Below are 28,000 nucleotides of genomic sequence, written 5' to 3' on the forward strand. Positions count from 1 at the left end.
TAGAACATTGCTTCAGTGTGATGCCAGCACTTCCAGGTCATACCAGAAATTACATCATGCAGTGGAGAAGATCACTCTCTGCCATTTTGCTGGCCTGATGAGCATCGGTGGACACTGACTAAAATTACCAGGAGTCTTCCTCCATTAGCGGACACCTAGTAAAACTAATTTAAGCCAAGGTGGATTACACTTTGGGTACACTTCACTACTCATTACTAAGAATGTGAAATTGATGCCATTTTTAATAGCAGTCTCATGAAATATTAAACAAATTTAACACACCCTTCAGCTGTTCAGTAATAAATATCTACAGACATTTCTTGAGAAGCTCTGCTTATGGTATTTTTAAAAATGTAAAGTAATTCACCTTTCATAAAGTTGCTGCTTTGTGGGCACTGGCGTCAAATTCTCTCCTGTTCCGCTTTGAAGGATCCTTAGTTGTGCATCTGTTTCCCCAATGCCATAATTTAACTTTGCCTCAGTGAGTTCCACAGTAAGAGGAGGCTGATTCATATCTAAATGGATACCAGACATAACCTGGGCACGCTCTCTTTGTAGCCTCTCAATTTCTCTGGTTCTCCTTTCTTCAAGCAAGGATCTATCTTGAAATTCTACTGCTCTTGTGTTAATTGTCCTCCTTTCTGCCGGGCCCTGGATATCACCAGTGCTTCTAGTCAAGCTAGTTAAAGACGAGGGACTACCACCCTTCACACCACACCAGTTGCTGAATTTATTGTGCACAGGCAGGTCACGAAGACTATAGCTACGAAGTCTGTGAGTCTTTACTAAGGAAGTATTTTCATTTAACAAAACTTCAGTATTACACTCACTTTCCACATCTGATTCTGCATCAACAGTATCATCACCTTGCATTTCACTAATTTCAGATGCTGAACATGTATAGCTTTTGTTAGTTCTCCAAGTTTGATGGCACTGTGGAGAAAAAGAATCAAGCAGACACTCTGGGGACTTGGTAGATTTTAAAGATGAAGATCTATTAAGTTCATTTAAAGATTTATGAGTTTGTGACGATTCAGAATTTCCAATAGAATATTCATATTTGGCTCCACCTGAAAAGTTTTTTGATGTCCTGGTTGCACATCGCTGATGAAAGGAATGTTCTGTTGGCACAGTCTCTCTGTGATCACTGACTGAATACTCCCCATGACTAGAAAGTTCAAAAGTGCTGCTTGAATGATAGAGTCTTTTGGTGTGAACTGCAGTATGTGTAAACCTGTGCTTTTGTTTAGATGAACTTATACCTGAAAGCTCTTTGGCTGTATTCTTATCAAAGACATTTTCAGACTTTTTGCAAACCTCCTTGCTATCTCTAGATGTGGTTGACTCACTGTCTGTTTGTGAAGAATTATCAACGTGAAGATCCTGAGAATCCAAGTTGTACAGTGGGCCTGATTCCCTCTTTCTAGAACTAGTTAGTATATTTGTCGTATCTCTTGTATTACCAACAGGACCTTTGAAAGACGTAGATTTGTTTAATGACTGCTGGTGAGTGCCTGGACTGGCACTGAGTGTCAGAATAGGGGAAGATGCACGGTCAACAAACAAGCTGCTATTACAGTACAGCTCCTTTGTTTCTGGAATTGGTTTACTGACATGTTCCCTATCTTGAGAATAGCATGCTGAAGACAAAGAGACACCAGAGAAAGGTTTACTAACTACAATGTGTGAAGTCTCATCACGTTGAGAGTGAAAAGAAGATGCAGCTAGAGAAGGTTCCGGATTGCCAAGAGCAGCTAATGGTATCTTCTGCATGTCTAAGGAAGATCTGGACTCTTTATTGAAGGTAGCCTTAGACACATAGGACCCTTCTAGAGTTTCATTGTTGACATGACTTCTTAAGTCAGGCATGCTCTGAAGCATCATCTCCTTTTTATCTGATATTCTCTCCTTCGTCAGAGCTACAGTATCTGTATGCACAACCTTCACAATCACATTTACCTCCTGAGATTTCATTGGTTCACATTCCATTTTAGATTTAATTTGGTTTTCCTTGTTCTTGTATTGAGGGTATTTTAAAATATCTGTCTGAATGCCTATGTCTTCTGTTGTTTGAGTATAGCTATCAGACACTGCAGCTTTCACACTTTCCTTATCCTTTGTTTTTTGGTCACTTTGTTCATTATCTTTAACAGTGTGTAAAGAAAAATTTCCTAGCAGCTCAGAAGTGTTGTGAAGCAGCTGTGAAAGATGCATAGAAAGATTCTGTACACTTGACCAAGAAGATGGCTCCTGGAATGAACTGCTAGCTCCCTCTGGTTTTCTTGAAGATATATCAGTGTAGCTTCTGCGGTGACGCTTCGGTCTTTTATGCTTTGCTGGAGGCTCCGTTTGTGTTTCCTGTTCACAAGTAAAATGCTCTTGAGTTTTACTACAGGGTACATCTGATTTAGAAGGGTAAAGTAGAACAATTTCATCAACCTGCATGGACGTGTTTCTGGACTGTTGAGAGCGTTCACATCTAGAAATGCAGTTCCCAGATGTAGTTTCATGTTCATCATGAGAAGCATTAGAATAATGTTTGCTACTTTCATCTGAATGTGTTGATTCAAAGCCCTCTCTTAGAACTTCCCATGCCTGAATATCATCTGTGCTACTTATGGTGCTGGACAGTATTCTTGCATTAGCATAAGAACTGAGATGAGAATGGAAAGGAGAATTCTCAGAGTTTAAGCCATTATCCACACTGGAGCACCTCATAACTGTTTGAGTATCCAGGCTCAATGGCGGTGGGTTGCTAGAGACATCACTTGCACTTCCAAAAATATACTGCTTCCAACCAATCTTATACCGTTCATCTTGTTGCCATGAGTGAATATATGGATTAATATCACTTGAACTAAAATGCATTGCATCTTTATTGTCCTGTAATAGTCCGCCTGTTGTTTCTCTTTGGAATCCTGGCTTTCCTGTGTCCATGTTGTGTCCAGAAGCTAAACTAGGAACATTATTTGAGCAATTTCCAGTCTCTGTATCCTTGGGACTATGAGTTCTGTGATCAACAGCCACTGGGTAGCGAACAGGAGAGGGTTCTGAAGAGTGACTGCTCTGAGATTGTTCTCTCCAGTTTCTTTTATCACAGTTAATGGATCTCTGACCTTGAATTGATTTCTTTTGAAACCTGGGTTTATATTTAACTGGTACAACATTGTCTGCCTTAAATTTTAAAAAGCTATCAGTTCTGTGTGTATCATCTTCAGTTGGAGATGGAGGCTCCACACTCATATTTAATTCTTGTAATGACTTAGAAGTAAGATGCTCACAACAGTCTATTTTAGTTGAAGTTTCAGAAGCACATTCAAAATTAGCCATGACAGCAATAACTGGGGCCGATAAACTATGACTCTGTAAGCCATGCTGTTCACCATCTTTGCTGATGTTTGCATTCTGTGTGGTAAAAACATTTTTTTTATTTCTAAGTTTCTCTGGTTGAGGTTCGTTTTGCAAAGACAAAGAGCTGTTTCCTGATAAATACTTAGAAGACATATTGTCATTAATTAATGAAGGATTTAATTGTTCTGACATCAAAAGTTCTGTTTCCTTATTTATCAACTCACATTTTGTTATGTGATCGGTATTAGCCTCAGAGGCGGGTCTATTTTCTATATTAACTCCGCTACTAAAATACGTACTTTGATCTCTTTGTGACTCAGGACATGAATGTGGATATGAATTTGGGGCAATGTTTTCTAAATGTTTTCGTAGTGGAACTTCAACCCTATATTTTTGACAAACATTTACTTCATGAAGATTGTCTTCAAGATGAAATTTGTGGATTTCACTGTCATCTACACTTGGGTTTCTTTGAGCGCTAGAAACAGTTTTTGAAGTACATGGCTGCTGGTCAGATATCACAGTCTCATTGCACTGACTTTCCTGCATTTGTCTGGTAGCAAGCTCTGGGAAACTCGACATAGCTGTATTTAGAATTACTGGGCTTTCGGTTTCACTATGACATCTACTGAGGCTAATGGAGGCTTCTGAAGATGAGCATGGAATCTCTGGGAAACCTTGGTAACAGACCCCTTGACTTTCTTGCACTTGAAAAGCAGAGGACAAATGGGAAGTCAAAAAGGTATCTTGCAGCGAGTCAGCATAATGCGTGCACATGGAAGATGTGGAATCTTCAGATAATCTTGATGTTTCAGGAATACTTGCATTTTTAAATTCTGTACACATGGAAAAATCTTTCAGAGAATATAAATTAGTCTGCGTCACTTCATCTTTGTTTATTTGTTCTGAACTTTGATGAGTAAGAAAGCTTCTCTCTTGTAAACTTATTTCTGTCCTATCTACATTATTGTCAGACTGTAGCAACAGATGATTCTCGTTCTTACCCAGACATTCAGGGAAAGAATTTTCCACTTGCTTTTCCTTTTGACATATTTCCACAATTTCTTGAGTTTTGGTACTCTCAGCATTACTGATGATTTTGCTATCTTCATAGTCACCTTTTACATCAAAAAATTGAGAGTTCATATATTTTCTTTCCCCAAAAGGAAGACCATCAGCCTCAGACTTGTCTATAGGGTACTCTAACAAAACATTTGGAAATGAAGTGGAATTGTTTAAGAGACACGCAGAATATTCAGAAACATAGGATTTCATACTGCATGGTGAACAACTGTCATCACAGTGATTAGCATTTTCCCACAAGGCATGGGTAGATTGCGGTAAAAGTTCTTCTCCGCCTTCTGAAGTCACCTCAGACTCCCTCCCATCAAGATCATGAGAAGATCTGTACACCAGAGTCTCATTTTTTCCTTGGCATCCCAATTCTTCAATAATCTTTTCTCTATTTGTTTTAAATTCTGTCTTAGTACAATTAGTATTTTGTAAGCATTTATTTGTCTGATTATGCTGTGATAATGAATCCAACATCTTCTGACTCTTAATACTATTAAAATTATCTTGTGAAGAAAGTTCAGGCAGACACTGCATTATTTCTTCTACATTTTCTTTGAACATTGCAGAAGGAAACACATTTATTGTTTGGGAGCTAAATGAGCCTAACATGGCATGTTTTTCAGGGTTGTTTTTAACTGAATGTAAACAATGTTCTGGTTTTTGGTCTTCTCTTGCACTGTCTTTGCCATCAGAACTTCCCAAATTATGAACTGTATTTTCAGATAATAACTTTGTGAGAGACACTGTTTCAGTGCCTGTGTCATCAGCAGGAGCAAAAGGTAATGATCCATGGTATTCTACAATGCAGGATTTTGAACATGAGTTATCGTTACTAGGAACTTGCTCAGATCCAATATGATCAAAAGGTTTTTTTAATCTGATATCTGCTTCCATCTCTCTGTCCTGCTCAAGTAGTTCATGAGGAAAGTTAATATATTTGTTTTGCACAACATCATCAGGGTCATCTTTTCTTCCTCTGGTAAGGAGAGAGAGTGCTCCAGCCTGTATGTCACTACCCATTTGTGTTTCATAGTACTGAAGACCTGGAATATCACGAGTGCTTCTACTATATAGCACTGAAGAGTTGCTTGCATCAGTAGGATCATCCTGAATATTTTCTCCACTTCTGTTTTTTCCAGTTATCAAGGGACTATGGACAGGCTGACAGAGCACATCTTTAACACCTACGGCAGTTACTCTAAGGCTCTGTGTTATACTTTCTGGTAGATCTTCATGGTTAGCATTTACTGGGTCATTACCAATGTCATCTTTATTCTTTGAAAAACTCTCAGGTAAACATTCACATTCTTCTGATACTTCATTTAACAAGGTCTCCTCATTTGAAAAGCAATAACTGCATTTGTTCTCTGGTAGAACTTCAGCTTGATTTTGTGAAATTTCAAGTTCTGCTCTTTCATCATTTTCTTTGAAATACTTCTCTTCGTCTTCTGTTTTAAAAATATGTATGCTTTTTGTGTTGGAGCTATGGGTCAGAACCTCAGTCGTAGCAAAATGCACAGGGTTTATCAGATGGATTTCCTCTTTTTTATTAAAGTCATCTGAGACAGATTTATAAACATCAAGCCCATTTCCAACTAAAGTCATAGATGCATTAATAGCTTCAAAATTGTCAGCTGGTCCAAATTTGTCACTTATCTTGCACTGCCCAATTACATCTCTATCTTCACACAAAGAACCATCATTGCTGTTGTCTTTCAGAGTTTTATTTGCAACATTGGTATGACTTTCACAAATGTCAATACATGTTACTGCTAACTGAAGCCCATCCTCTTCTTCCAATGTAGAAGCAACAAAATATTTTTCGGGTATCTCATCATCATCTGCACAGTCACAATGATCATGGGCTGGTTCTTCTTGCACCAAAACATTTTCATCAGTTTGTGGTTCAATTAACCCCTCTGTTTCTGATGCATCACTTTGTTTTTTGCCTTCTGTTACATAATTAATGTTATTCTCATCAACTTTATCTTCTTGAAAAACATTTCCAGGGGACATCAAGCTGTCTGTTAAGCAACTCTCACTTTCATTGTTAGGAGGCATTTTTGTATGTTCATTACTGCAATCTGAAGTGTCATCTCTCCTGTTTTCAGTGGGTAATGACATTACCGAGGGTACAGAGGCACAAATACTTATAACTCGGCCAGCTTGAACAGGTTCTTCATATTCATCAAGGCAGTTTATAGTTTTTTTAGTTAAAACTGTTGGGCTACAGTACACAGGCGAGTCAATTCTCTTAGAATCTGCTTCTATGTCTGTGATGTGACATTCATTTTCTTTTGTAGTTTCCTGAATTTTATTTCCATTGACATTGCTTGACTGAAAGACGATGTTGGACTCAGTTGTTTTTGATACACACAGTTCTTCTTTGCTGTCATCATCACTCAGCAGGACTTTCTCTTTATTAGTTTCTTCCTGTGTTACTGTTACAAGCAATTTATTTTCACAGTTTTCATGATCATTGCTTGGTCTGTGAAAGGGAGAACTTGATTCAAAGTTCTTCCAGTTTACTACTGGTCCACTTTGAGTTTCAATTCCAAGATAACTTTTATTCTGACTAGATTTAATTTCTAACATGTCAATTTCCAGTTTGTTAACACTATTTATTAGCTTAGTGAGTTCTTCAGAGCACACTGACTTACTACTGCATTTACTCTTATTTTCTCCAGAATGTGTTACAGCAGATGTGACAACTTTCTCTTTGAGATATTCAGATTCTTTATTTCCACAGGTAGTCTCTGCCTGGGAAGCTGTAGCTGAGAGGATTGTATTTTTAAACACTTTTACAGAATCCTTTTCATTGTAATTTCTGGCTTGAGTGATACACAATTCCATTCCTAAATAATCAGATTTTTTAATGTCCATGCACAAAAGTGATGCTTCTTTCACCTCTCTTGATGAAGGTAAAGATCTGTGCCGAACTTTGGTTTTGCCAGGACAGGCTAACTTGACTGAATTGTGAAGAACTGTGCGCATTGCGTGTTTTGCATCAGTAGTGGTAAAAGAGCCAGTTTCTTTTGAATCATTTTCTGTATAAGACATGCTCACCAAGGCTTCTGTCTGAAATTGAAAATGATTTTCTGAACTCCATTCTTCATCTTGCAGTTTGTTTTCTTCCACCTCTCTAAATGAAGGCACCTCTAAAGCAGATTCTGTTAAGACATCTCTGTTTTCATGTTTAGTGGCTTTCTCAATTGCAGAGTTCTGTAACAGCAGAGTAAACGGATCATTATGGTGGGACGCTGTTTTCATGTGATGCAATTTGCTTTCAGCAGAACTATCTACAGAAATGTCTTCTGCTGACACCTGCTGGTATTTTATTTTCTGTGCTAGGTCAAAATTACATCGATCATGTCTTAACGAACACATTTTATTAGAAAACTCTTCTTTCTCAACATTATTCTGACTTTTGCTTCTTATGTCACACAGATAGAAACTTTCATTAGTAAATGTTTTCTCTTTTGAAAATTCTTCATGGTCTTGATATTTTTCTTGTGTTGTACCCACTGTAGCCAATCTGGGAGGCTCAGTGGAGATGGATTTATTTTCAGTATTTAAATCAACTACTTTTGAGTCCTTTATACTACTATCACAGTCATAATCACTGCCCTCTTTTTCAATAATTCTAAAGATGCAGTCTTCTAAATCAGTAGTTATATGAGGTTCTCCTTGTAAACAGTGTCTACTGGAACTAGAAATTAGTGAGTCAATTTTAAAAGCTTCATTCTTCTCAGGATAAACTGACGAAACAGGGAGGTCTTGTTTTTCTAATGCTTGAGCTGAATTATTGTTGTCTGATGTTTCTTTTAAACAACTATATATTTGCTTCCATTCATCAGTAGATCCACCCTCAGCCAACTCATCAGGTTGATCGTTATTAGATTCTGGGGGTGAGGCAATTTCACAATAACTGCGTTGTGTAGAAAATGCAGAAACATGATCAAATGAAATGTCTGCTGCTGAAACAAACACTGACATTGCAGCTCCTACAGTTTCACTCTCAAGATGTTTTGTTTCTGGTAAAGGAGTTGATGGTGGTGCAGATGAAAATAGCATCTCAATCTTATGAGGCTCATGAGCTATCCGATGAGGCTCTTTATAAGAGACAAATGATAATTCAGCAGCTGACTGTCTTAGTTCATCCTTTTTCATCCAGCTATGTGATGTGTTAAAAGGGTGCACTTGAGCAACCTGAAAATCAGAGTGGTCTTGTAAAGAAGGCATGGCCATTGTAGGGCTGCTTTCTCCACTTTTTAAGGCATAGGAAAGCCAAGCATCTGATGAAACTGGAAGATTTTCACCTGTGGCATGTGGTCTTTGATCTACAGATCTTCCTTGAACTGAAAAATTGATTTTCATCTCCTTCAGTGACTGATCACAAATGCTCCTGGAACCAGACTGTGCACTAGCATCCAGATAAAAAGCACTGAAATTCAAGTCATCAGATTTTCTTATTATATTTTTATCATAGGTTTCAGGATTGTGCTGTCCGTTGCTGTTTCTGATTCCTAACTGTGAATTTTGCAATCCCCAAAAAAGTTCTGCTGGCACTTCATCAAATGACTCCAATTTGCGTTCCCCTGCCATGTCTTCTGACACGTCATCAACATCACCTAGACTATCTAAAGAAAAGCTTCTCTCATGCTCAGTCAAATGATTGCCTAATGTAGATGCAGTTGCCAATGTTGAGAGAGGCTGACAGTTATGGTCTTTGTAAAAGTTAATAGGTTCTTGATGGGTCTGAGGGAAACACTTTTGGTCTTGGCTTTCAGGTTTGTTCACCTTATCTGTAAGAGAATCCTGAGACATCTGGCTGTCATCACTTTCAGAGTCTTCCAGGTCAAGGATGTCCTGAATCCCAGCTGACTCTTCCTGCCTAACTTGTTCAGTCAGGACTGGTATATAAATACATGAAAGAGAATCCACAGAATATGTACTATCTGTATCAGAAAATTCAATGTCTTCATCTTCCTCCCAGGTCCTCAGTGTATCAGGGGCTGTTTTTGAGATTCCAACACTCAATATCTCAGCACTACGCCATCTTTTTTCACTAAGTTTCTCATTATTTATCTTGTTAAGGCTTCCTGCTGAAGTTGCTGACCTCAGAAGTTCATGTCCTTTCTCTGCTTGTTTGCCTTTTGGATCTTTTTTTAGATTCTTAGCTGTCTGTCTAAGATGCTGTACTGGTAGTCTACCACATGCTGCTGACCTTTTTAGTTCTTTGATAGAATTTGCTGGCAGTGAACCTTGGTGTTTGTTTCTTATATTTTTTCCTTTTTTCTTACTGATTTCCTGATCGTCATCGTTTTCTAAGTGTTTTCCCATACATGGACTAGTGTCTCCTGGTACTTTTGTTCTAATCACTTGTTTTCTGGTTCCAAGTTGGCTCTTTTTCTTAAAGAGATCAGGAGAACAGCTCTTAGAAATCTGGGCTTTAGGTTGAATTTGCCTTGGTCTGTTATCTGTTTTCTCCATTTGAGAGTAGTCTTTACGTATATGAGAAATTACTTGGGCATTGTTAACACTACTGTCCTTTCTTTGTTTATTTGCCAGACATAATGACTTGTATATTTTAGTTAGCTGCCTCTGGGTTGGGAATGAGCCATCATCAATCTCAACATCAACAGTATCTGTTCCAGAAAGAAATTCCACAGACAATGATTTCTTTGATGGACTGATTTGGGAGCATCGGTAGCTGGGTGCTGAGGTAGGTAATTCATTGGAGGTATCCCTTTTCCGGAAAAAACTGTAAAAAAACAACAACAGATATATGAAAAGAATTGGCTTCCTACACTTAGTGTAAAAACCGCTTAAAAATAAATTATCACATTGCTTTCAAAAATCATGTTTGTCACATGGAAACCTGTCAGACCTGCTTAGAAGTCAAGAGGCTGCTCTGTGTGAGAGCTGGCAGACAGAGAAAAGAGCAAGGAGTCCACAATAGGTGTATAGTCACTCTTATAGGCCAAAATAATATGTACACAACAATATCAGTTCAACACTATAGTAAAGTTCTCCCCTCCCCATCCCAATAATACAGTAAATAATCCATAAAGGATTGGAAACTTGGATATTGGATGGGTAGGTCTCTTCTAATATACAGGATAAATGGGGAGCTTTTAGCTCTCAAACCATATCAGGGGAACTGACTAAATAGCCATTGGTATCACATTATTAACATTTTAAGAACGGAGAGTTTTTGATCCACAAGGATTCTTGCTCTTGTAAATCCCCCCATCCACAAATCTAACCACTTGCTAAACTTATATGTGGTTTTCTCCCCTTATAGTCATGTTATATTAATTAAGAATATTGGTAAATAATCTGGTATTTCTTAATAGAAATTTAGTATTTCTTAATGGAAACCTGTTTGGTTTGGTAATTAATTACATGAAACCATAAAATAAATAAAGTCTTCACTTTTTCTAACATAACACTCAACTAATTTTTCTTCCACAAATGCAATTATTGTACTGGTGATTGATACAAAGCTGCACCATGTATACCTGTTAATAGGACCATTAAAAATTAAAGACATTTTATTTAATCAATAATCTTCCCTTTATTAATTTAAATTAATGACTATAACTAAACCTGTATATTAACAGGAAGCTCAGTATTAATGACTTTTCAGCCTAGCAAGCAAAATAGACAAAAAGTTATATCTCATTACTAGAAGCAAAAAAAAAACAACTCTATTATAGCAGTACATATGAATGAAAATAGCCTGAAAGACTATACCTTAGTGATAAAATTACTGAACTCTCAGCTGATTAATCTACTAATAAAGGTTTACAGCTCATACCCCCTGTAGTATATTTCCTAATTAACTGTAAGTATGAAAAATGTACTTGGTCAAGCCAGATTATAAAAGAAATATTAAAAAGCATTCATTCACCAGTGACTAGGAACATGTGGTAGATGAATCTTTAAAAAGGAAGTCCTCCTGCGCTGCAAGGAGCTTCCATCCGATGGCTTATCTCGCCTTGGATACTTGCGGTTCCAAGGAGTTCCTAGTGTGTCTTGATACAGAGGATGGGAATGTTTTACATTATCTTCACTGATCCAGCAACTAGCTTCTAAACGTTCCAGGTTTTTCTTGGCCTCAAGTAATTTTTGCTTCTTCACAATCCTCTCTAAGTATAGTTTGACCTCCTTCCGCCTCAAATTTCTCTCGGCTTCCTTTAAAGAGTATTTCTGCAAAAGTTCTAGTTGCACCAATTTCTTCTTGTTTTGCTGTACTGGAGATGGGCAGCTCTCCTTTTCCAGTATATTCTGGACTCCTGCTTCTGCATATGATTTGACTTCCGTCTGCACAGCAGATTCCTGCTGCTGCTGCACTGACAGTCGTTTCTTTTCATGAATGAGCCACTGCTGGTCTAAAAACAAACAAAAATAAAGCACAAATGAATCAAGCTTATAATGTTTCTAATTTATTAATAATATATATACAGGGTAATACAGATCCTTCGGAATAGTACATTTCCTAGTCTCCTTGGTGCCTTGACCCTCAAAATGCTAGAAAGGTGGAGGGGGGTGCTAAAGAGAGGGATTGGGAGGACACCTCTGCAACCATCACTGCAGTCACCAAACAGAGATTGCCCCAACCTCTCTCCATATCACCACATCTGCACAGCAGCAGCAGCAGCCAATGGAAATATGGAGACCTGGGGGCTCACAAGAATAAGTGATTTAGAAAAAAGGAATGATTTGCCAGCAGAGATCTGGGCCCAAATGTCAAGCTTCCAAAGGGCCTGTAAAATGGCACTCTTCCACCAGGCATATAGTTGAGGCCAAGCCCAACACTTATCGACACCTGAATGTCCCCTTGCCGCCCCCCATTTAAGCCTGGGTTGTAAATTTTGATTCATAGGTCCCTGGGTTTTAGTGATGGTGCATGTTTTTCTTTCAATTGATTATTTTTAAATATTTGTTTATATTTTATGTGTGAAGTTTTAACTGTTCTCAGCCGCCCTGAGACTGTTGCTAGAAAGGGGCAGCCTAAAATATAATAGAAATAATCAATAATCAAGTAACATCTGCACTGGCCCTCTCCTGTGACAAACTCCCCTTGGAAACAAGAATACTGATTGGTAATTGCTAGATATTGGTTGGCGACAAAATTTTAAAGAAACGTTTATCTGATTTTATTGCTAATTGATTTATTATTTTATAGTTTTAACCGTGTGCACTTTATCTTATGTTGTCAACAGCCCAGAGCTGGCTTTCGGGAGGGGTGGTATATATAAATCTAATTTTTAAAAATTCCCAAGATATCTGAATTCTTTCCAAACTGAGGATGAGGTATTTGAATCATACCTCTTACTCAGATGTGCATTATAATCAAAACATTGCAGGTGAACTAGCCTCTGCTTAAAGACTTCCAAGGAAGGAGAACCTCCCACCTCCCGAGGAAGTCTGTTCCACTGAAGAACTGCTATGTCAGGAATGTCTTCCAGATGTTTAGCCAAAAATTCTTTTGAATTAATTTCATCCCATTGGTTCTGGTCCAACCCTCTGGGGCAACAGAAAACAACACTGCTCCATCCTTTATGTGACAGCCCTTCAAGTACATTAATATGGCTATCATATCACCTCTGAGTTGTCTTCTTTCCAGATTAAATAGACCAAGCTCTCTCAACTTTTCCTCATATGTCTTGGTCTCCAAACCCCCTGACCGTTTCCCTCCAAACCCCCTCACCTTCCTCTGGACATGCTCCAGTTTGTCTACATTGTTCAAAACTGAACACAGTTTTAAAAATTAATTTTTATATCTTTAAAAAATTATTTCTTTTAAAATCAAATGCATAAGCTTTACATTTTTCACTACTGAAATTCATTTTAGCCCAGATTTCCAGCCTGTCAGGATCATCCTGTATCCTCATTCTGTCTTCTGCTGTGTTTCCTACCCTTCCCGGTATAGTATAATCTGCTAATTTAATAAGCACCTTTGAAGGTGAACTGATGGGTTTGAACTAGTTCAAACATTATCATTTTTAGAATAAAGAGAAATTGAGAAAATTGCCCCAGTAGTGCAATGTTTATAAACCAGACTGGAAACTAAGGAACAGCCAAAAAACAACTCACTTTCTCTGGTCTGCTGATTGATTACTGCCTGATCATGTTCTAGCTCTTGTTCAGCTTTAATTTTCCCATCCAAAATCTGCTGCTGTAATTCTTCAACATATAGCAGCTGCTTTTGAAGTTTCCTGCTGTGGTGAACCTCCTTGTTTTTCTCTTTCAGCTGGCATTCTTCATGGATGGCAGCTACTTGTTTACTGTTGGATAATTTGATAAAGCCTTTAAACCAGGAAAGCAGCATAATAATTAAACATAACTTTTCCAAGTAATTTAAGTATATAAATGTATATGGAGTGAAAATGTTTGTTCAATGAAAAAGCCAGCTACTAATGAAGGATGGCAAAGACACTGAGGCTAAAAAGAGTGGAATATGTGTGTCATGTGTGTGTGATGTCATAATAAGCTCAGAATTCTCATTGGTAGGCATTAAATCATAAAAGCTTAACATCAGCCTCCTCGTGATAACTGCCAACATATAACTGATTAAACTATGCAAAGTACAGCTAGCTCCATTAACTACTTGCTCATTCTAACCAAACAAAGTTATTTCCTTGTAATATTTTCATTTATGCCACTGATTAGTTATAAATGCTTGTTGCCCATGCACTGCTTCCTTTATTGATTCCCACTAAAATCTAGATGTCCAGGAAAACCCAGAAGTGATGTAATGCTCCTGTGTCCTCACCCCCAACTCCCACTGGTTGCAGATCACTGGCTGGCAACTCTAGGCATGAGGTAGGGGTCATTCTTGCTAGCCCCTAAAAATTTCTAAATCTGACAAAGTAATCTGCTAAAACATGTATTTTTTAGCTTTGGAAATAGTAACATTTTTCTCCTGCTGGTCCATGAACTGTGCACAACCAAAAGAGTCAGGAGGGTATTTTTACATAGGTAGCAGGTATATAGAGCCTCTTGTGGTGCAGAGTGGTAAGGCAGCAGAAATGCAGTCTGAAAGCTCTGCCCATGAGGCTGGGAGTTCGATCGCAGCAGCTGGCTCAAGGTTGACTCAGCCTTCCATCCTTCCGAGGTCGGTAAAATGAGTACCCAGCTTGCTGGGGGGTAAACGGTAATGACTGGGGAAGGCACGGGCAAACCACCCCGTATTGAGTCTGTCATTAAAACGTTAGAGGGCGTCACCCCAAGGGTCAGACATGACTCGGTGCTTGCACAGGGGATACCTTTACCTTTAACAGGTGTATTCTGAAACAAAATGGTTCAGAAAGATGCTTTGGTAAAAGGATAGTATTTTTAAGAACAGGTTTTTTAAAAAAAAGAAAAACACACGTTGCAACGAATATGCCTTCATTCCTCCTAACGTAGAGACCCATCTAGCTGGCGTGTGAGCTGGCGAGTCATCGTTACCATGCTCCCCCGAGTGAAAAAAAAATCCCCCCCCCTGCACGGGCGTGATTTTCGGCCAAAAATAAAGGGAACTTGCAAACGGGGCTGTGTTGTGCTTGGGGACTTAGGGGAGCTTTAAAGCAGTTCTGTGGAGGGACTGTAGCCGGAGAAGTCTCGCTGGGTGAATGAAGGCTCGCCGGTTCGTTGCTTTCTGCTCTCTCCGAGAAAAAAAAATGCCGATTGCTTCGCCGGAAGTTCGGAGGAGAGAGCCAGGGGGAGGGACTTGGCTGGAACCACAACAATGGGAACGCACAGGTCTTTTTTGGTAGTGTTGCAGATTGTTTGCAATAGTGTAGCGCTTTTCAGAGGGTGAATCCACTTTTCTGGATTTCCCTTTAAGCACTACAACGAATCACTTTTTGCAGGACTGTTTCAGGAGTGTGGCAGATTGTGTGCGGCGTCATGTGTAACTGCAAATTAGTAGCGTTTACAATTTGCAAACCTTTTCAACATTGAAGTCGTGCGGAATGGACCGCAGTGTTGGTTCTTATATGCCGCTTTTCTCTACCTGAAGGAGTCTCAAGGAGGGTTACAATCGCCTTCCCTTTCCTCTCCCTACAACAGACACCCTGTGAGGTGGATGAGGCTGAGAGAGCCCTGATAGTACTGCTCGGTCAGAACAGCTTTATCAGTGCTGTGGCCAGCCCAAGATCACCCAACTGGCTGCATGTGGGGGAGGAGAGGGGAATCAAACCCGGCTCACCAGATTAGAAATCTGCGGTCCTAACCACTACACCCAGCTGGCTCTTTAGATATATAAATGTATACCAGGGGTAGTCAAACTGCTGTCCTCCAGATGTCCATGGACTATAATTTCCATGAGCCCCTGCCAGCAAATGCTGGCAGGGGCTCATTGGAATTTTAGTCCATGGACATCTGGAGGACAGCAGTTTGACTACCCCTGATGTATACGATATATAAATGAAGTTCAAACAAAGGAGAACATGTTTTCTGTATGTTATAGAAGACAGAAAGTAGATAGAGGACTACATGATACTTTTATAATGTTATGCCCTGAATGAATATTTGAATGCAACACATGTATTCCACATACACAAACATGCAAAACCAGCTATTATTCAAGGCAAAATATGATAGAATGATTCCATCCAACTCGAGTAAGTATGGTTGGGTGGGTCAAGGGTACACGGTACCACATACTATTTGTAATTGTGAATCTCCACATCTGAAGAACTTAAATATTAAGAGAATGAAAAGGAGAAACAGTGATTGCTTAGTATATAACAGAATGGACTGGATCCAAGGTATTCTGAGAGAAGCATAACTTTTCCACCTTCCCTTTCCTACTGCAGGCAGTGTCCCTAAAACACTAGAGGACCTCTAAAAACGGGGGTAGACACAGTGTTGGAATCAGCAGCAGCAGCAGCAGCAGTAGTAGTAGTAGTAGTAGTAGTAGTAGTAGTAGTAGTAGTAGTAAAAATCTTCCCCCTCTCAAATACGTATATACTTTGTTGCTGGAACATTCTTCTGATCCAATTCATGTTCTTCATGTCTCCTCTATCAGGCTCTTATCTGTTCTCTGTTCTCTAACCTCCACCAGCGTCAAAGCTAATTCAGTCAGTAGCTTGTATAACTTACCTTTTCCACTGGATTGTTAAAAACCTAGCAAAAGCCACATAGACTCACAGAGTTGGAAGGGGCCATACAAGCCATCTAGTCCAATCCCTTACTCAATGCAAGATCAGCCTAACCAAAGTGTTATATCATCCTCTATTTCAATAAAAAGTGACCTTTAGGCAAGCCTGTCTAGAATGTGTTGCTTCCAGGAAAGTGGTAGTAGTGCCTGATAAATATATTTTCTTTTTCTTCACATTGTTAATTTACACTTTTACCACAGCCCATTGCAAAGGCTTACAGTGATGGACATTTTAAAATGCATAACAATTTAACTGAATCAACTTTGAATTTCATTTATAAATGATACCTATTAAGCCTATATTATTCCACAGCTACAGAAGTTTTTCTAAAAAGATGCTACTGGAAGAATCAAAACGCCAAAAAGTAAGTCTGGCCTCTTGCATATATTTTGCAGTTCTCAATTTCTCTGAACTGGCAATGGCATTACTTTTAGCCTGTTATAAAACACCAGTACTAGCCATTTAAATTAAACATCACATTTAAAAGGGAGCACTGTCAGGTTCAGAAAATAATAAGATCAAGTCAAGGAGAACACGTCTCCTAATGGTTGCTAAATGAAGAGCTATTATTCCAATGTTGGTCAATGTTGATCCTTTACACATAGGTTGCATCTCAACAAACAGCAATCAAAGGGCTGCATGACAGCAACATTTATGATCTAGCATTTTATAATGGTTTCTACAAACAACATATACAGTTCACTGGCCAGGCCTAGAATATAATGCATATATTCTGTAATGTGGCAACCCAGCTATTGATACCTCAGTCATTAATGCCAGGCAACAAGAAAAGCACAAATGTCGTAAGTGGTTACAGTGTGTTCCACTGTAAAAACAGAAGAATAACATAAATATAAGAAGAGCTGAGGTATGCATGCTAGGAACAAACAAAACATTTCTCAAGACCTGCAATAAATAATAAAAATTAATCCTGACTGACTTTATGTTACGTAAATTAGATAAAATGCATAAAGCTCCTCTGCTGGTAATAAGGAACATAAAAATGACAGAACTGGGGTTCAGTTCCATTCAATTTGCATTTAGTGCTGAAATTAAGAAAATATGAATGCCAGTGTTTACCAGGCTTCATGGCATAAAGGGCATACTTGCTGGTTTTGTAGCTAATCACTGATAGAATAGCTTAAAATCACTACTGGACCAAAATCAGCTGAAATAGGTTCTATTACATGCACATTTGAAAGCTCTGTGTCCAAATTTGCATACAAATATCAAATTCAAAATTAATGTAAATAAAAAGTATTTCAGATTATAAAATCAGGCTCTTCAAACCAAAATTCACACAGGTGGTTCTTTTACTGGTACACAGAAAAATCTTAATTCAGATATAGATACATCCTTTAATTTCTATATTTCAAGCATGAAGAAATCTCCTGCTCCAATTTCCAATATTTAAAATTCACCAACAGTTCAAAATATCTGGATGGCAAATGAAATTACTCTAGCACAGGCAGATAGTTTTTTTTTCTGTTTCTGCAGAATGAAACAGGCAAGACCTGCATTTAAATGGAGGAATAAAGAGAGAAGAGCCTTTGTGGAACACGACATATGTTTCTCAGATGCATTTCAAGATCTAGCAAACATTAATAGCATTATCAGAACATTAAAACATGTTAAGAAACAATCAATAGCAAGGTATATTAAAATCTCACTGACCTTAAGCTAATTGTAATAACAAAATATTGAGAAAATCTCCAGGATTATAAAAACAACTGGTTTATTTTTCATCTTTTTTCTCTAGGTGAGGTTTACTGTAAGCATATGGAAAAAACCTTGGGTGGAATCACATTTTCTCTGGGCTGTTTTGTCATCAAATGTCTGGGATCCTATTGTGTAACACTGTCCCCTGCTCCCAAAATACCTTTCAGGCTGATGCAGAATCTGGCGGCTTCTACAGCATAATGCAGTTTCCAGTAGCTACGGCAGCAATAGCCAGGAAATGAATCTATTGCTTTGCAGCAACCATATACTGAGACTCAGATTTGTAAAAAAAACACCCAACACAAACCTCAGGAAAAAGGAAAAAATATAGTCCCTTTTCTTAATTAGAAAAGCAAAGATTTAATCCAAATCAGAAAATGCTTTCTTTCTTGCAGACTCTCTAAATATGAAGGACACTTTATTACTGCGGGTATTAGATATAAGCAATAGAATACAAAGAAAAGGAAGATTTTTCAAAGCTGTAAGATTCCTGCAAATCATGCAAGGCAGGCCCTCAAAGCACTTACAGCAAGCTGATGCACTGATTTGCATTTTTCACCAATACATCCTGACCCTGGCACATCTATCCAATAGGGAGGCTGTTTTTTTCCCCCCAGTACCACATCACAACACTAGCACAACACACAGAAGCAGAGGGACAAGGCAGCTGCGCAGAACCAGACATAAAATTTAACTCATTAGCTCCACTACTGTACAATACAATAGTGGCTTGGAATTGTTCTCTTAACACTCTTCTTTCTAACTATTCTGAGATGCTGTCTCAGGATTTACAGAAAGGAACAAAGACCTCTTACATGAACTTCAAAAACAATCAGCCATATAAATCGATCCCTGATGGTTTTGTGACTTTTTGTGATACAAAAAGCTTGCATTCCTCAGATATATACACTCCAAACTGTAACTAGAAATTCTACGCATCCCAAATCACAGCTTTCTGGAAGGTCCAGGATTATCCCTGTGTGCAAATTTATTTTGTCAAACTGGAACAGGTCCATAAGGATGTATGATGACAGGGATACAGCGATTCCCCCAAAGGCAGTGAGGCAGCCAGAGCCCGCACAATATGCCCAGGCCGCAGCACGTGGGGGTGAGGTAGTTAAGTGCAGGATACCACCTAAAGCACTGGCACCATGATGCTCCCCTATGTGGCATGTCCCCTTCCAGATATTGCCTCCCACAGCAGTGATAGATCAAAACACAGCACCATCCACATTCATGGGCATGTGCGATGTGGCCCTGTTTCCACCCATGAGAACCCTTTCACGGACAGCAAGGCTGCCACAGACTCAGAAGGATCCATGAGAAACTATGGCTCACTGGACCCAGGGCCCTGTAGAAGGCTGGCACCAGGGATGGGAGCCATCTTCACCATAAACTCATTCTCAGCTGGGGCCAGCAGTGACCCCAAAGTGTCCATAAATAGTGTCACAGTTCAGATATGATGCCCTTCTCAGCCCTCTCCAGTCTGTACTGTCAAGGGTGAGTGAATCCCGTACCTGGGTCAGAGCTGACAACGAGATGGGCAGCTGCTTCCTGCAGCCCAGCCAGGATGCAGAGGTCAGGCCAATAGTCTCACGCCCTACTGTCCATCCACACGCACCTTTTGCCTCACAGACACTTCACTCATGGATCCCCTGGTAGGCCTGCACCAAATGGAAGACTGGCTGTACCAAGTGGTGACTCTCTAACAGGAGAGAGACGTAGTGAATGTCCAGGTACACCTACAAGACATGGTGCATCATATATGCAGCCTCCTGGCAGTTGTCAAGGGCTCACTGGTGAACAAATTATTTCTGAAATAGCCCAGCACAGCCATTGGTTGACTACTTGAATGAACTCTCTCTGTCTCTCTCTCTCTCACACACACACAGACACACAAACAGAGAGAGATTGCACTGTTAGTGTGTGTGATGACAGATTACTGAAGAAACCAATGTAAATATCAAGTTTAACTTAATATCCAGATTTACTGAGAGTCAACACTACAAGCAAACTCAGGGGCTTTTTGCACGGCTTCAAAATCGCACAATGGTTGCTAATTGGAAACGCTATTGATTTGCCTTAACGCACGACGTCGTAGACAATCTGCAACACTCCTGAAACCGATCAGCAAAAAGCGCTTCGTTGTAGCGCTTTCAGGGGAATCCCAAAAAGTGGATTCACCCTCCGGAAAGCGCTACACTCTTGCAAACAATCTGTAACACTAGCGATAAAGACCTGTGCGTTAACATTGTTGCGGTTTCTTCAAAGTCCCTCCTCCTGAGCCTGTCCTCCAAACTTCGAGTGAAGCGATCGCCATTTTTTTTTCTCCGAGCGAGCGGGGATAAACGCACCAGCGAGCCTCTTTCAGTTTAGAGGCTTCCCTGGCTTCAGTCCCTCCCCTTCAGTCACTAAGCACACACATTTAACACAGTCATTCAGCCGAAAATCGGCCCGTGAGAGGGGGGGAGGGGGGGATTTTTTTTTTCCACTCCGAGGCAGCGTGGCCACGATCAAATGACAGCTCAAACAGAGGCTTCCCCGGCTTCAGTCCCTCCCCTTCAGTCACTAAGCACACACATTTAACACAGTCATTCAGCCGAAAATCGGCCCGTGAGAGGGGGGGAGGGGGGATTTTTTTTTTCCACTCTGAGGCAGCGTGGCCACGATCAAATGACAGCTCAAACAGAGGCTTCCCCGGCTTCAGTCCCTCCCCTTAAGTCACTAAGCACACACATTTAACACAGTCATTCAGCCGAAAATCGGCCCGTGAGAGGGGGGATTTTTTTTTTCCACTCCGAGGCAGCGTGGCCACGATCAAATGACAGCTCAAACAGAGGCTTCCCCGGCTTCAGTCCCTCCCCTTCAGTCACTAAGCACACACATTTAACACAGTCATTCAGCCGAAAATCGGCCCGTGAGAGGGGGGGGAGGGGGGATTTTTTTCTTTTCACTCGAGGCAGCGTGCCAACGATCATACGATCAAACGACAGCTCAAACACATTAGGCAGCTGGATGGGTCTCTCCGTTGCAACGAATCTACACAGATTCGTTACAATGGGTGTGTGTTTTTTTTAAAAAAAACCTTTCTTAAAGGGAAAGGGGCTGTTTGGGAGCATGCTAACGGCTGCCCATTGGCTGCTTGACGGCCAGGGGCGGGACGAGCTCGGCAATAGCGCTTCCTTTCTAGCGATTTCTGCCGAGACCGGAAGCCTGTGGGAAATGCTACAAAACGCAACTGGATACCACTACAAAGGCAGGTATGCATAACGACGAATTCCACTATTTTAAATGGCGATTTTTCATTCAGTGACCAATTTGCAACAAAGATCCCGGTGCGTAAAGCCCCTCAGTTTTCTCCAGCTTCTGAAGCTGGGCCAGATTGCTCCACCACAGCTGCCCTGTACTCTGTGGGTGTCGCGCCCATGGCTGGGCTTGCCTCCTTGATCACTGCGGCTGCCACTCAGGGTCTTCTGGCATGCTCAGTGAGTGGGACTTATGGACTTACCCCCTTTAAACTTCACAGAATCAGCCTCTCCATCAGATGGCTATCCAACCTCTGTTTAAAAATTTCCAAAGATGGAGAACCTACCACCTCCCGAGGAAGCCTATTCCACTGAGAAACTGCTCTGTTAGGAATTACTTCTGGATGTTTAGACAGAATTTCTTTTGAATTAATTTCATCCCATTGGTTCTGGTCTATCCCTCTGGGGCAAGAGAGAACGACTCTGATCCATCCTCTACATGGTAGCTTTTTAAATACTTGATGGTTATCAGATCCTCTCTCAGTCGTCTCCTCCCCAGGCTAAGCAGACCAAGCTCCCCCACCCTTTCCTCATATGTCTTGGTCTCCAAACCCTCACCATCCTTGTTGCCCTTCTCTGGACATGCTCCAGTTTGTCTACCTCCCTCTTCAACTGGGGTGCCCAAAACTGAACACAGTACTCTAAGAGAGGCCGAACCAGTGCAGAGTAAAGCGGTACTATCACCTCCCGTGATCTGGACATGATACTCTGTTTGATACAGCCCAAAATCCCATTTGCCTTTTTGCTGCCAAGTCACACTGCTGACTCATGTTCAATGTATGGTCTACTAAGACTCTGAGATCCTTTTCACACCTACTATTGCCAAGACAATTCTCCCACATCTTATATTGGTGTATTTGGTTTTTCCTACCTAAATGCAGAACTTTACATTTGTCCCTATTGAATTTCATTTTATTCAGTTTAGCCCACTTCTCAAGGCTATCAAGATCATCCTGTATTCTGATTCTGTCTTCTGTTGTGTTTGCTACCTCTCCCAAATTAGTATCATCTGCAAATTTAACAAGTACCCCCTCTAATCCCATCCAAATCATTTATAAATATATGTTCCATTTCACTGAGCGTGCCAGAAGATGTGTTCCACATCAATAATACAAGAAATTACTCAGTGTTACAGTAAGAAAAAAATTATTGTAAGAATAAAATGATCCATTTAAATGGCATGTTGCTATTTGATTAAAAATAAAGTACTAGAAATTAAATATTCTATGTCTGCAACATTCCTTTTAAAGTCAGAATCTGGTTTAAGTGGCATTTGTATTCAAATAGCTTTAAACTTACCCTTGTTTTTCAGCTGGATACAAGTTATAGGAAAGCAAAGGTGCAAAGTCTCCATCAAGATTTAACCATTCCAGAGATTTACAGTTTACAGCAGAAGAGGTCTCACTGATCTGTAAAAAGGAAAGGAGGGGAAGGGCTAAACTTCTGGTGATTGTAACTGATGCTAGCATAAGAATAAAGCTCCCTACTCTGTAGGCTTATATAGTTGAAATATACATTTAAATCTGACTTCCATGCAATCTTCCATCCATGATGGCCATAAATCAAAGACTTCTGTGCTAGTGACAGATTATATTCTCTTGCATGCCCAGTACTTCACTAGCACCACATTTGCCGAGGCAGGCAAGAAAGACTTGTAGTCTTCTCAAGATAAAGTATGTAATCTACTGTGGAAGATTTCTGAACAAATATCAAAGAAAATAAAAACAACATGTAAAATACCTCATCCAAAATACTGGCTTCAGTTCTAAATGGATTGTGCACAGGGAAGTCCTATAAACCAGTGCTCCCCAACCTTTTTATCACCGGGGACCACTCAACGCTTGACAATTTTACTGAGGCCCGGTGGGAGGAGGTAGTTTACTCTGTACTCTCAACCACTGCCCTAACGCTCTCTGATCGCTATGGTAATGTTTAAACATCCCTTCAAAATAAGATACAGACACGCCACAACAATGAACATAAGGAACATTTTATTTTCATGGAAATTTTAACTCATGACAATGACAAATCAATGGGAACTCTGAGCTTGTTTCTCTGCAACGAGATAGTCCCATCTGGGAGTGATGGGAGACAATGACACCCAAAGTGTGTTGTGAAGGGCCGGGGGGGGGGGGAGAAGGCGTCCTTCGGGGCCCACCTCCAATTAGTCGACGGACCACATGTGGTCCACAGCCCACAGGTTGGGGATCGCTACTATAAACCATGTGCAATGGTACTACATAGCAAGATACACGCCCCCTCAAAATTTTGTTTACAGTTCTAGGTAATGATGGGAGGGTTTCAGAGAGATACTGCATGACAACAAGTTGTCTATAAGCTACAAGCTATTTGTTGCCCATTGTAATTCTAACAAATTATTTAATTACTGTTTTGTTTTTGTTAAATTTGCTTTAAAAAAATCTACCCATTTTATTTTTTTCTCTTGGTTTGTTAAACAGTTAGTGGTTAGTTTATAGAAATACTACCCCCCTTTTTGCTCAACTTAATAACTTTTATGTCACATGTACCCCCCCCCATTTTTGGTGCATACTTCATAGTAAGGTTCTCTATATTAACAAGTTCAAATTTACTTGGTAGGATGACTCACGCAGGGCTGGCCCAAGGTTTTTTGGCATCCTCAGCGAACTCTCACCTTGGCACCTATCTATTTCCAGTTTTAACAGGAGCTACCCAGAGGTTTTAGAAAAACCAACAAATGTCAAATAAAGGGTTCAGCTGCCTCTACTATGAACTCGAAGCAAGGGGCATTCTATACATGCAGCCTTTCCATATGGAGATTACCACCATCTCCTTATCCATTACTCTTTCTAATCTCGCCTAAGATTCTAAGAAACTCATTCTAATAACCATCAGGAGACATTTTACTTGATCAACATGTACACATGGTGAAGAAAAAATACCAATGGAAGTATGATGTGGAAAATATTATTTCTTGAGTCAGATTTTAGTTTCCAAAATACAAAGTGAGCAATGGAAGGGGCAGGCAGCCATCATGAGTAACTTGTGGGTCCCAACCCTCAGGCTGGGAAACACTGCTTTATATGATACTCTGTAAGTTTTCTATAACTAGGGAAATGGGTATCGTGTATCAGATATATTACTTTCAAGTGTTATTTTCAACGTGATATCATGGAATGTTAAGGGTCTGAGAGATTCCAATAAGTGTAAAAAGGTTATTTCCTAGTTGAAGCTGTTTTACAAGAATTACTTATGATACGGAAATGGATAAAATTACTTTTGTGAGGTGAGGTATATGTTACAAATCTATATAGATAAACAAGTGTGCTTCTTTTCAGGTTCAGCAAGTGATTTTGAGCTGTATCAAAAGTATAGTGTCCAGATCACATGAGATGATGTTACCACTTTACTCCACTCTCTTTAGACTTCACTTGGAATACTGTGTTCAGTTTTGGGCACCACAACTGAAAAAAAGATGTAGGGAAACTGGAGTGTGTCTAGAGGAGGGCTACAAAGATGGTGAGGGGCTTGGAGATCAAGTCGTATGAGGAAACGTTGCGGGAACTTGGTCTGTTTAGGCTGGAGAGAAGACGACTATGAGGTGATATGATAACCATCTTCATGTACTTGAAGGGCTGTCATATAGAAGATGGAGCAGAGTTGTTTTCTGTCATCCCAGAACCAATGGGTTTAAATAATTCAAAATAATTTTTGGCTAAACATCTGGAAGAAGTTCTTGACAGTTAGAGAGGTTTCGCAGTAGAACAGGCTTCCTCAGGAGGTGGTGTGTTCTCCTTTGGAAGTTTTTAAGCAGAGGCTAGATGGTCATCTTACAGAAATGCTGATTTTATGAAGCAGATTGTAGGTATGTGGGCAGGAAGGGATGTTCCAGTGTTTGTCTCTTGTGGCCCTTCCTTCCTCGCATACCCAGGGAATTGCTAATTGCTGCTGTGGGATGGTAGGTGAATTTCCTCCATGTCAGGCTGGATTCTGAAGATTTTTGGTGATGGGGGGATCACTTGTCATTGGGGTCACTGTGGGTAAGCAGGTAGTTGTGAGTCCCAGCACTGTGCAGGGGGTTGAACTAGATAACCCTGGAGGTACCTTCCAACTCTATGATTCTATGATTCTTACACATGTACACTAACGATGTCAAGCTAAAGAGAGCTAGTTTGGTGTAGTGGTTAGGAGTGCGGACTTCTAATCTGGCATGCCGGGTTCGATTCTGCGCTCCCCCACATGCAGCCAGCTGGGTGACCTTGGGCTCGCCACGGCACTGATAAAACTGTTCTGACCGGGCAGTGATATCAGGGCTCTCTCAGCCTCACCCACCCCACAGGGTGTCTGTTGTGGGGGGAGGAATGGGAAGGCGACTGTAAGCCGCTTTGAGCCTCCTTCGGGTAGGGAAAAGCGGCATATAAGAACCAACTCTTCTTCTTCTTCTTCTTCTTCTAAATGATATCAAAGGAACAGAAAACAGGGTCCTTCCTTTCCCCTATGTTCCTTGCCCATCTGTAAAATGTTATGGACGATTACTGCTCGTATCACTTCTATTTAAGAAGTTATAGAAATTTTCTTGTGTGCAAATAAGCAACAATGAAAATATTTCCTCTTTATTCTACAAGAAAATAATGAGAAACAATGAAGCAATTAGAGAAGTATAACACACTCAAAGCTTACCGATCGTCTTTGCCTTAAAATGGCAGCCTCAGCTGGATGGTTGAACCTGAACTTGTGAGTTTTACCCAGAACAACAAGAGCACCTATGACAAGGATGATCATGTTAGTTTGTTGCAATAAAAACATATATTAGTGCTTTAAAGTCTGAAAGCTTTCTTGTAGTGTGAGTTTTGTGGAAGGTAACTTACATTGTCAGACAGTATTCAATGGAGTGCCCAGTTCCTTAACTGAATTCCCATCCCTAACTACACTGTCTCCCATTAAAATCAATTCAGGATGCTGCAGCTCATCTATTATTGGGAGCTAGATGAAACAGGAACTTCACTGCCTGCCCTTCAGTGGCCAGAATCAATTTAAGGTATTGGCTACCACATACAAAGTTCTTCATGGCTTTGGTGTCAAGAGACTTGTCCTTTTTGCTATCTCTTGTCAATTCAAACCATAGTTCAGGCTGAGGCTGAAACAAACAAACAAAAAATCACGGAAGTTTTCCTCCTCTCTGAGAAACTGTGTTTGTTTCAGGTTTCAGCTCTCTGATGGAACGAACAGACAATCTAACAGGAAGGCAAGGAAAATCAGTATCCAAAGAAATAGTGCTAAAAGGACAGCTGGAATCAAAGGTCAGACAGTCTGGTGAGTAAAGGATTTGTTCCTGCAGTCCAGAGGCACTGGCAGAAAGAGCAGATTGCTGCAAAGTTGCATCTGCAACAAAGCCTTGTAGCCCAAAGTTAATATAGATTGTCAGCAGCCTTTCCATCCTCACTCTGTGATGACTCATAGGCTTCTGTAGTCAGCAACTGTCTGGCTAACCTGGATTGGTGCCTTTTAGACTGCACTGGTTAATTGGCTCAAGTGAGCCAGGCAGGCTGACAAGACAAGAAATGGCAGCTGGTGACAGGTCAGAAGAATAAGGAGTTTCTGCAACAATTTTTGAGTCTAAGCCCTGGTTTGTCAGCAGCTCTGGAGCTCCCTGCCTGCTGAACATCTGGCTGGGCAAAGCTCTCATGCAGCTGAAGCTATGTGAAGCTGGGATCTCCTGGCAAGACTCTTTCTCTGAGGAGTCCTCATTAACAGGAATTGGGCTCACAACATAAACAAACATTGAGCTAACTGTAGCTTCAGAGAGAGAGAGAGGTCCATTCCGCCCGACTTCAATGTTGCCAAAGGCTCGCAAATTGTAAACGCTACTAATTTGCAGTTCCACAAGATGTCACACACAATCTGCCACACTCCTGAAACAGTCCAGCAAAAAGCAATTCGTTGTAGCACTTAAAGGGAAATCCAGAAAAGTGGATTCACCCTCTGAAAAGCGCTACACTCTTGCAAACAATCTGCAACACTAGCGAAAAAGACCTGTGCGTTCCCATTGTTGCGGTTCCAGCCAAGTCCCTCCCCCTGGCTCTCTCCTCCGAACTTCCGGCGAAGCGATTGCCATTTTTTTTTCTCGGAGCGAGCAGAAAGCAACGAACTGGCGAGCCTTCATTCACCCAGTTAGGCTTCTCCGGCTACAGTCCCTCCACAGAACTGCTTTAAAGCTCCCCTAAGTCCCCAAGCACAACACAGCCCTGTTTGCAAGTTCCCTTTATTTTCGGCCGAAAATCGCGCCCGTGCAGGGGGGGGGGGATTTTTTTTTCACTCGGGGGAGCATGGTAACGATGACTCCCCAAGCTTACATGCCAGCTAGATGGGTCTCTACGTTAGGAGGAATCAAGGCATATTCGTTGCAACGTGTGC

At 40.5% G+C, this 28,000-nt stretch overlaps 1 protein-coding gene and 1 long non-coding RNA gene across 4 annotated transcripts in view; one reads left to right on the plus strand and one right to left on the minus strand.

Moving 5' to 3' along the window:
* STARD9 (StAR related lipid transfer domain containing 9) overlaps window positions 1-28,000 on the minus strand; it is a 110,443-nt gene that overhangs the window by 22,609 nt on the left and 59,834 nt on the right. For 2 of the 3 annotated variants that reach the window (XM_077322734.1, XM_077322736.1), the window contains exons 19-23: window positions 26,267-26,349; window positions 22,907-23,016; window positions 13,531-13,721; window positions 11,342-11,822; window positions 368-10,189 (exon numbers count right to left, since the gene is read on the minus strand). In XM_077322734.1, coding sequence (XP_077178849.1) covers window positions 368-10,189; window positions 11,342-11,822; window positions 13,531-13,721; window positions 22,907-23,016; window positions 26,267-26,349 — 10,687 coding nt within the window. Of the gene's footprint in view, window positions 1-367; window positions 10,190-11,341; window positions 11,823-13,530; window positions 13,722-18,829; window positions 18,907-22,906; window positions 23,017-26,266; window positions 26,350-28,000 lie in introns of those variants that run through there. The other variant, XM_077322737.1, reaches the window with a different exon arrangement.
* LOC143830342 (uncharacterized) lies at window positions 13,738-18,835 on the plus strand. Its single transcript, XR_013228429.1, has 3 exons — window positions 13,738-14,021; window positions 16,896-16,947; window positions 18,343-18,835. It is a non-coding gene; the product is annotated as an uncharacterized LOC143830342 (long non-coding RNA).

Source organism: Paroedura picta, chromosome 2 (genome assembly GCF_049243985.1).
Source record: "Paroedura picta isolate Pp20150507F chromosome 2, Ppicta_v3.0, whole genome shotgun sequence".
Taxonomy (NCBI): Eukaryota; Metazoa; Chordata; class Lepidosauria; order Squamata; family Gekkonidae; genus Paroedura; species Paroedura picta.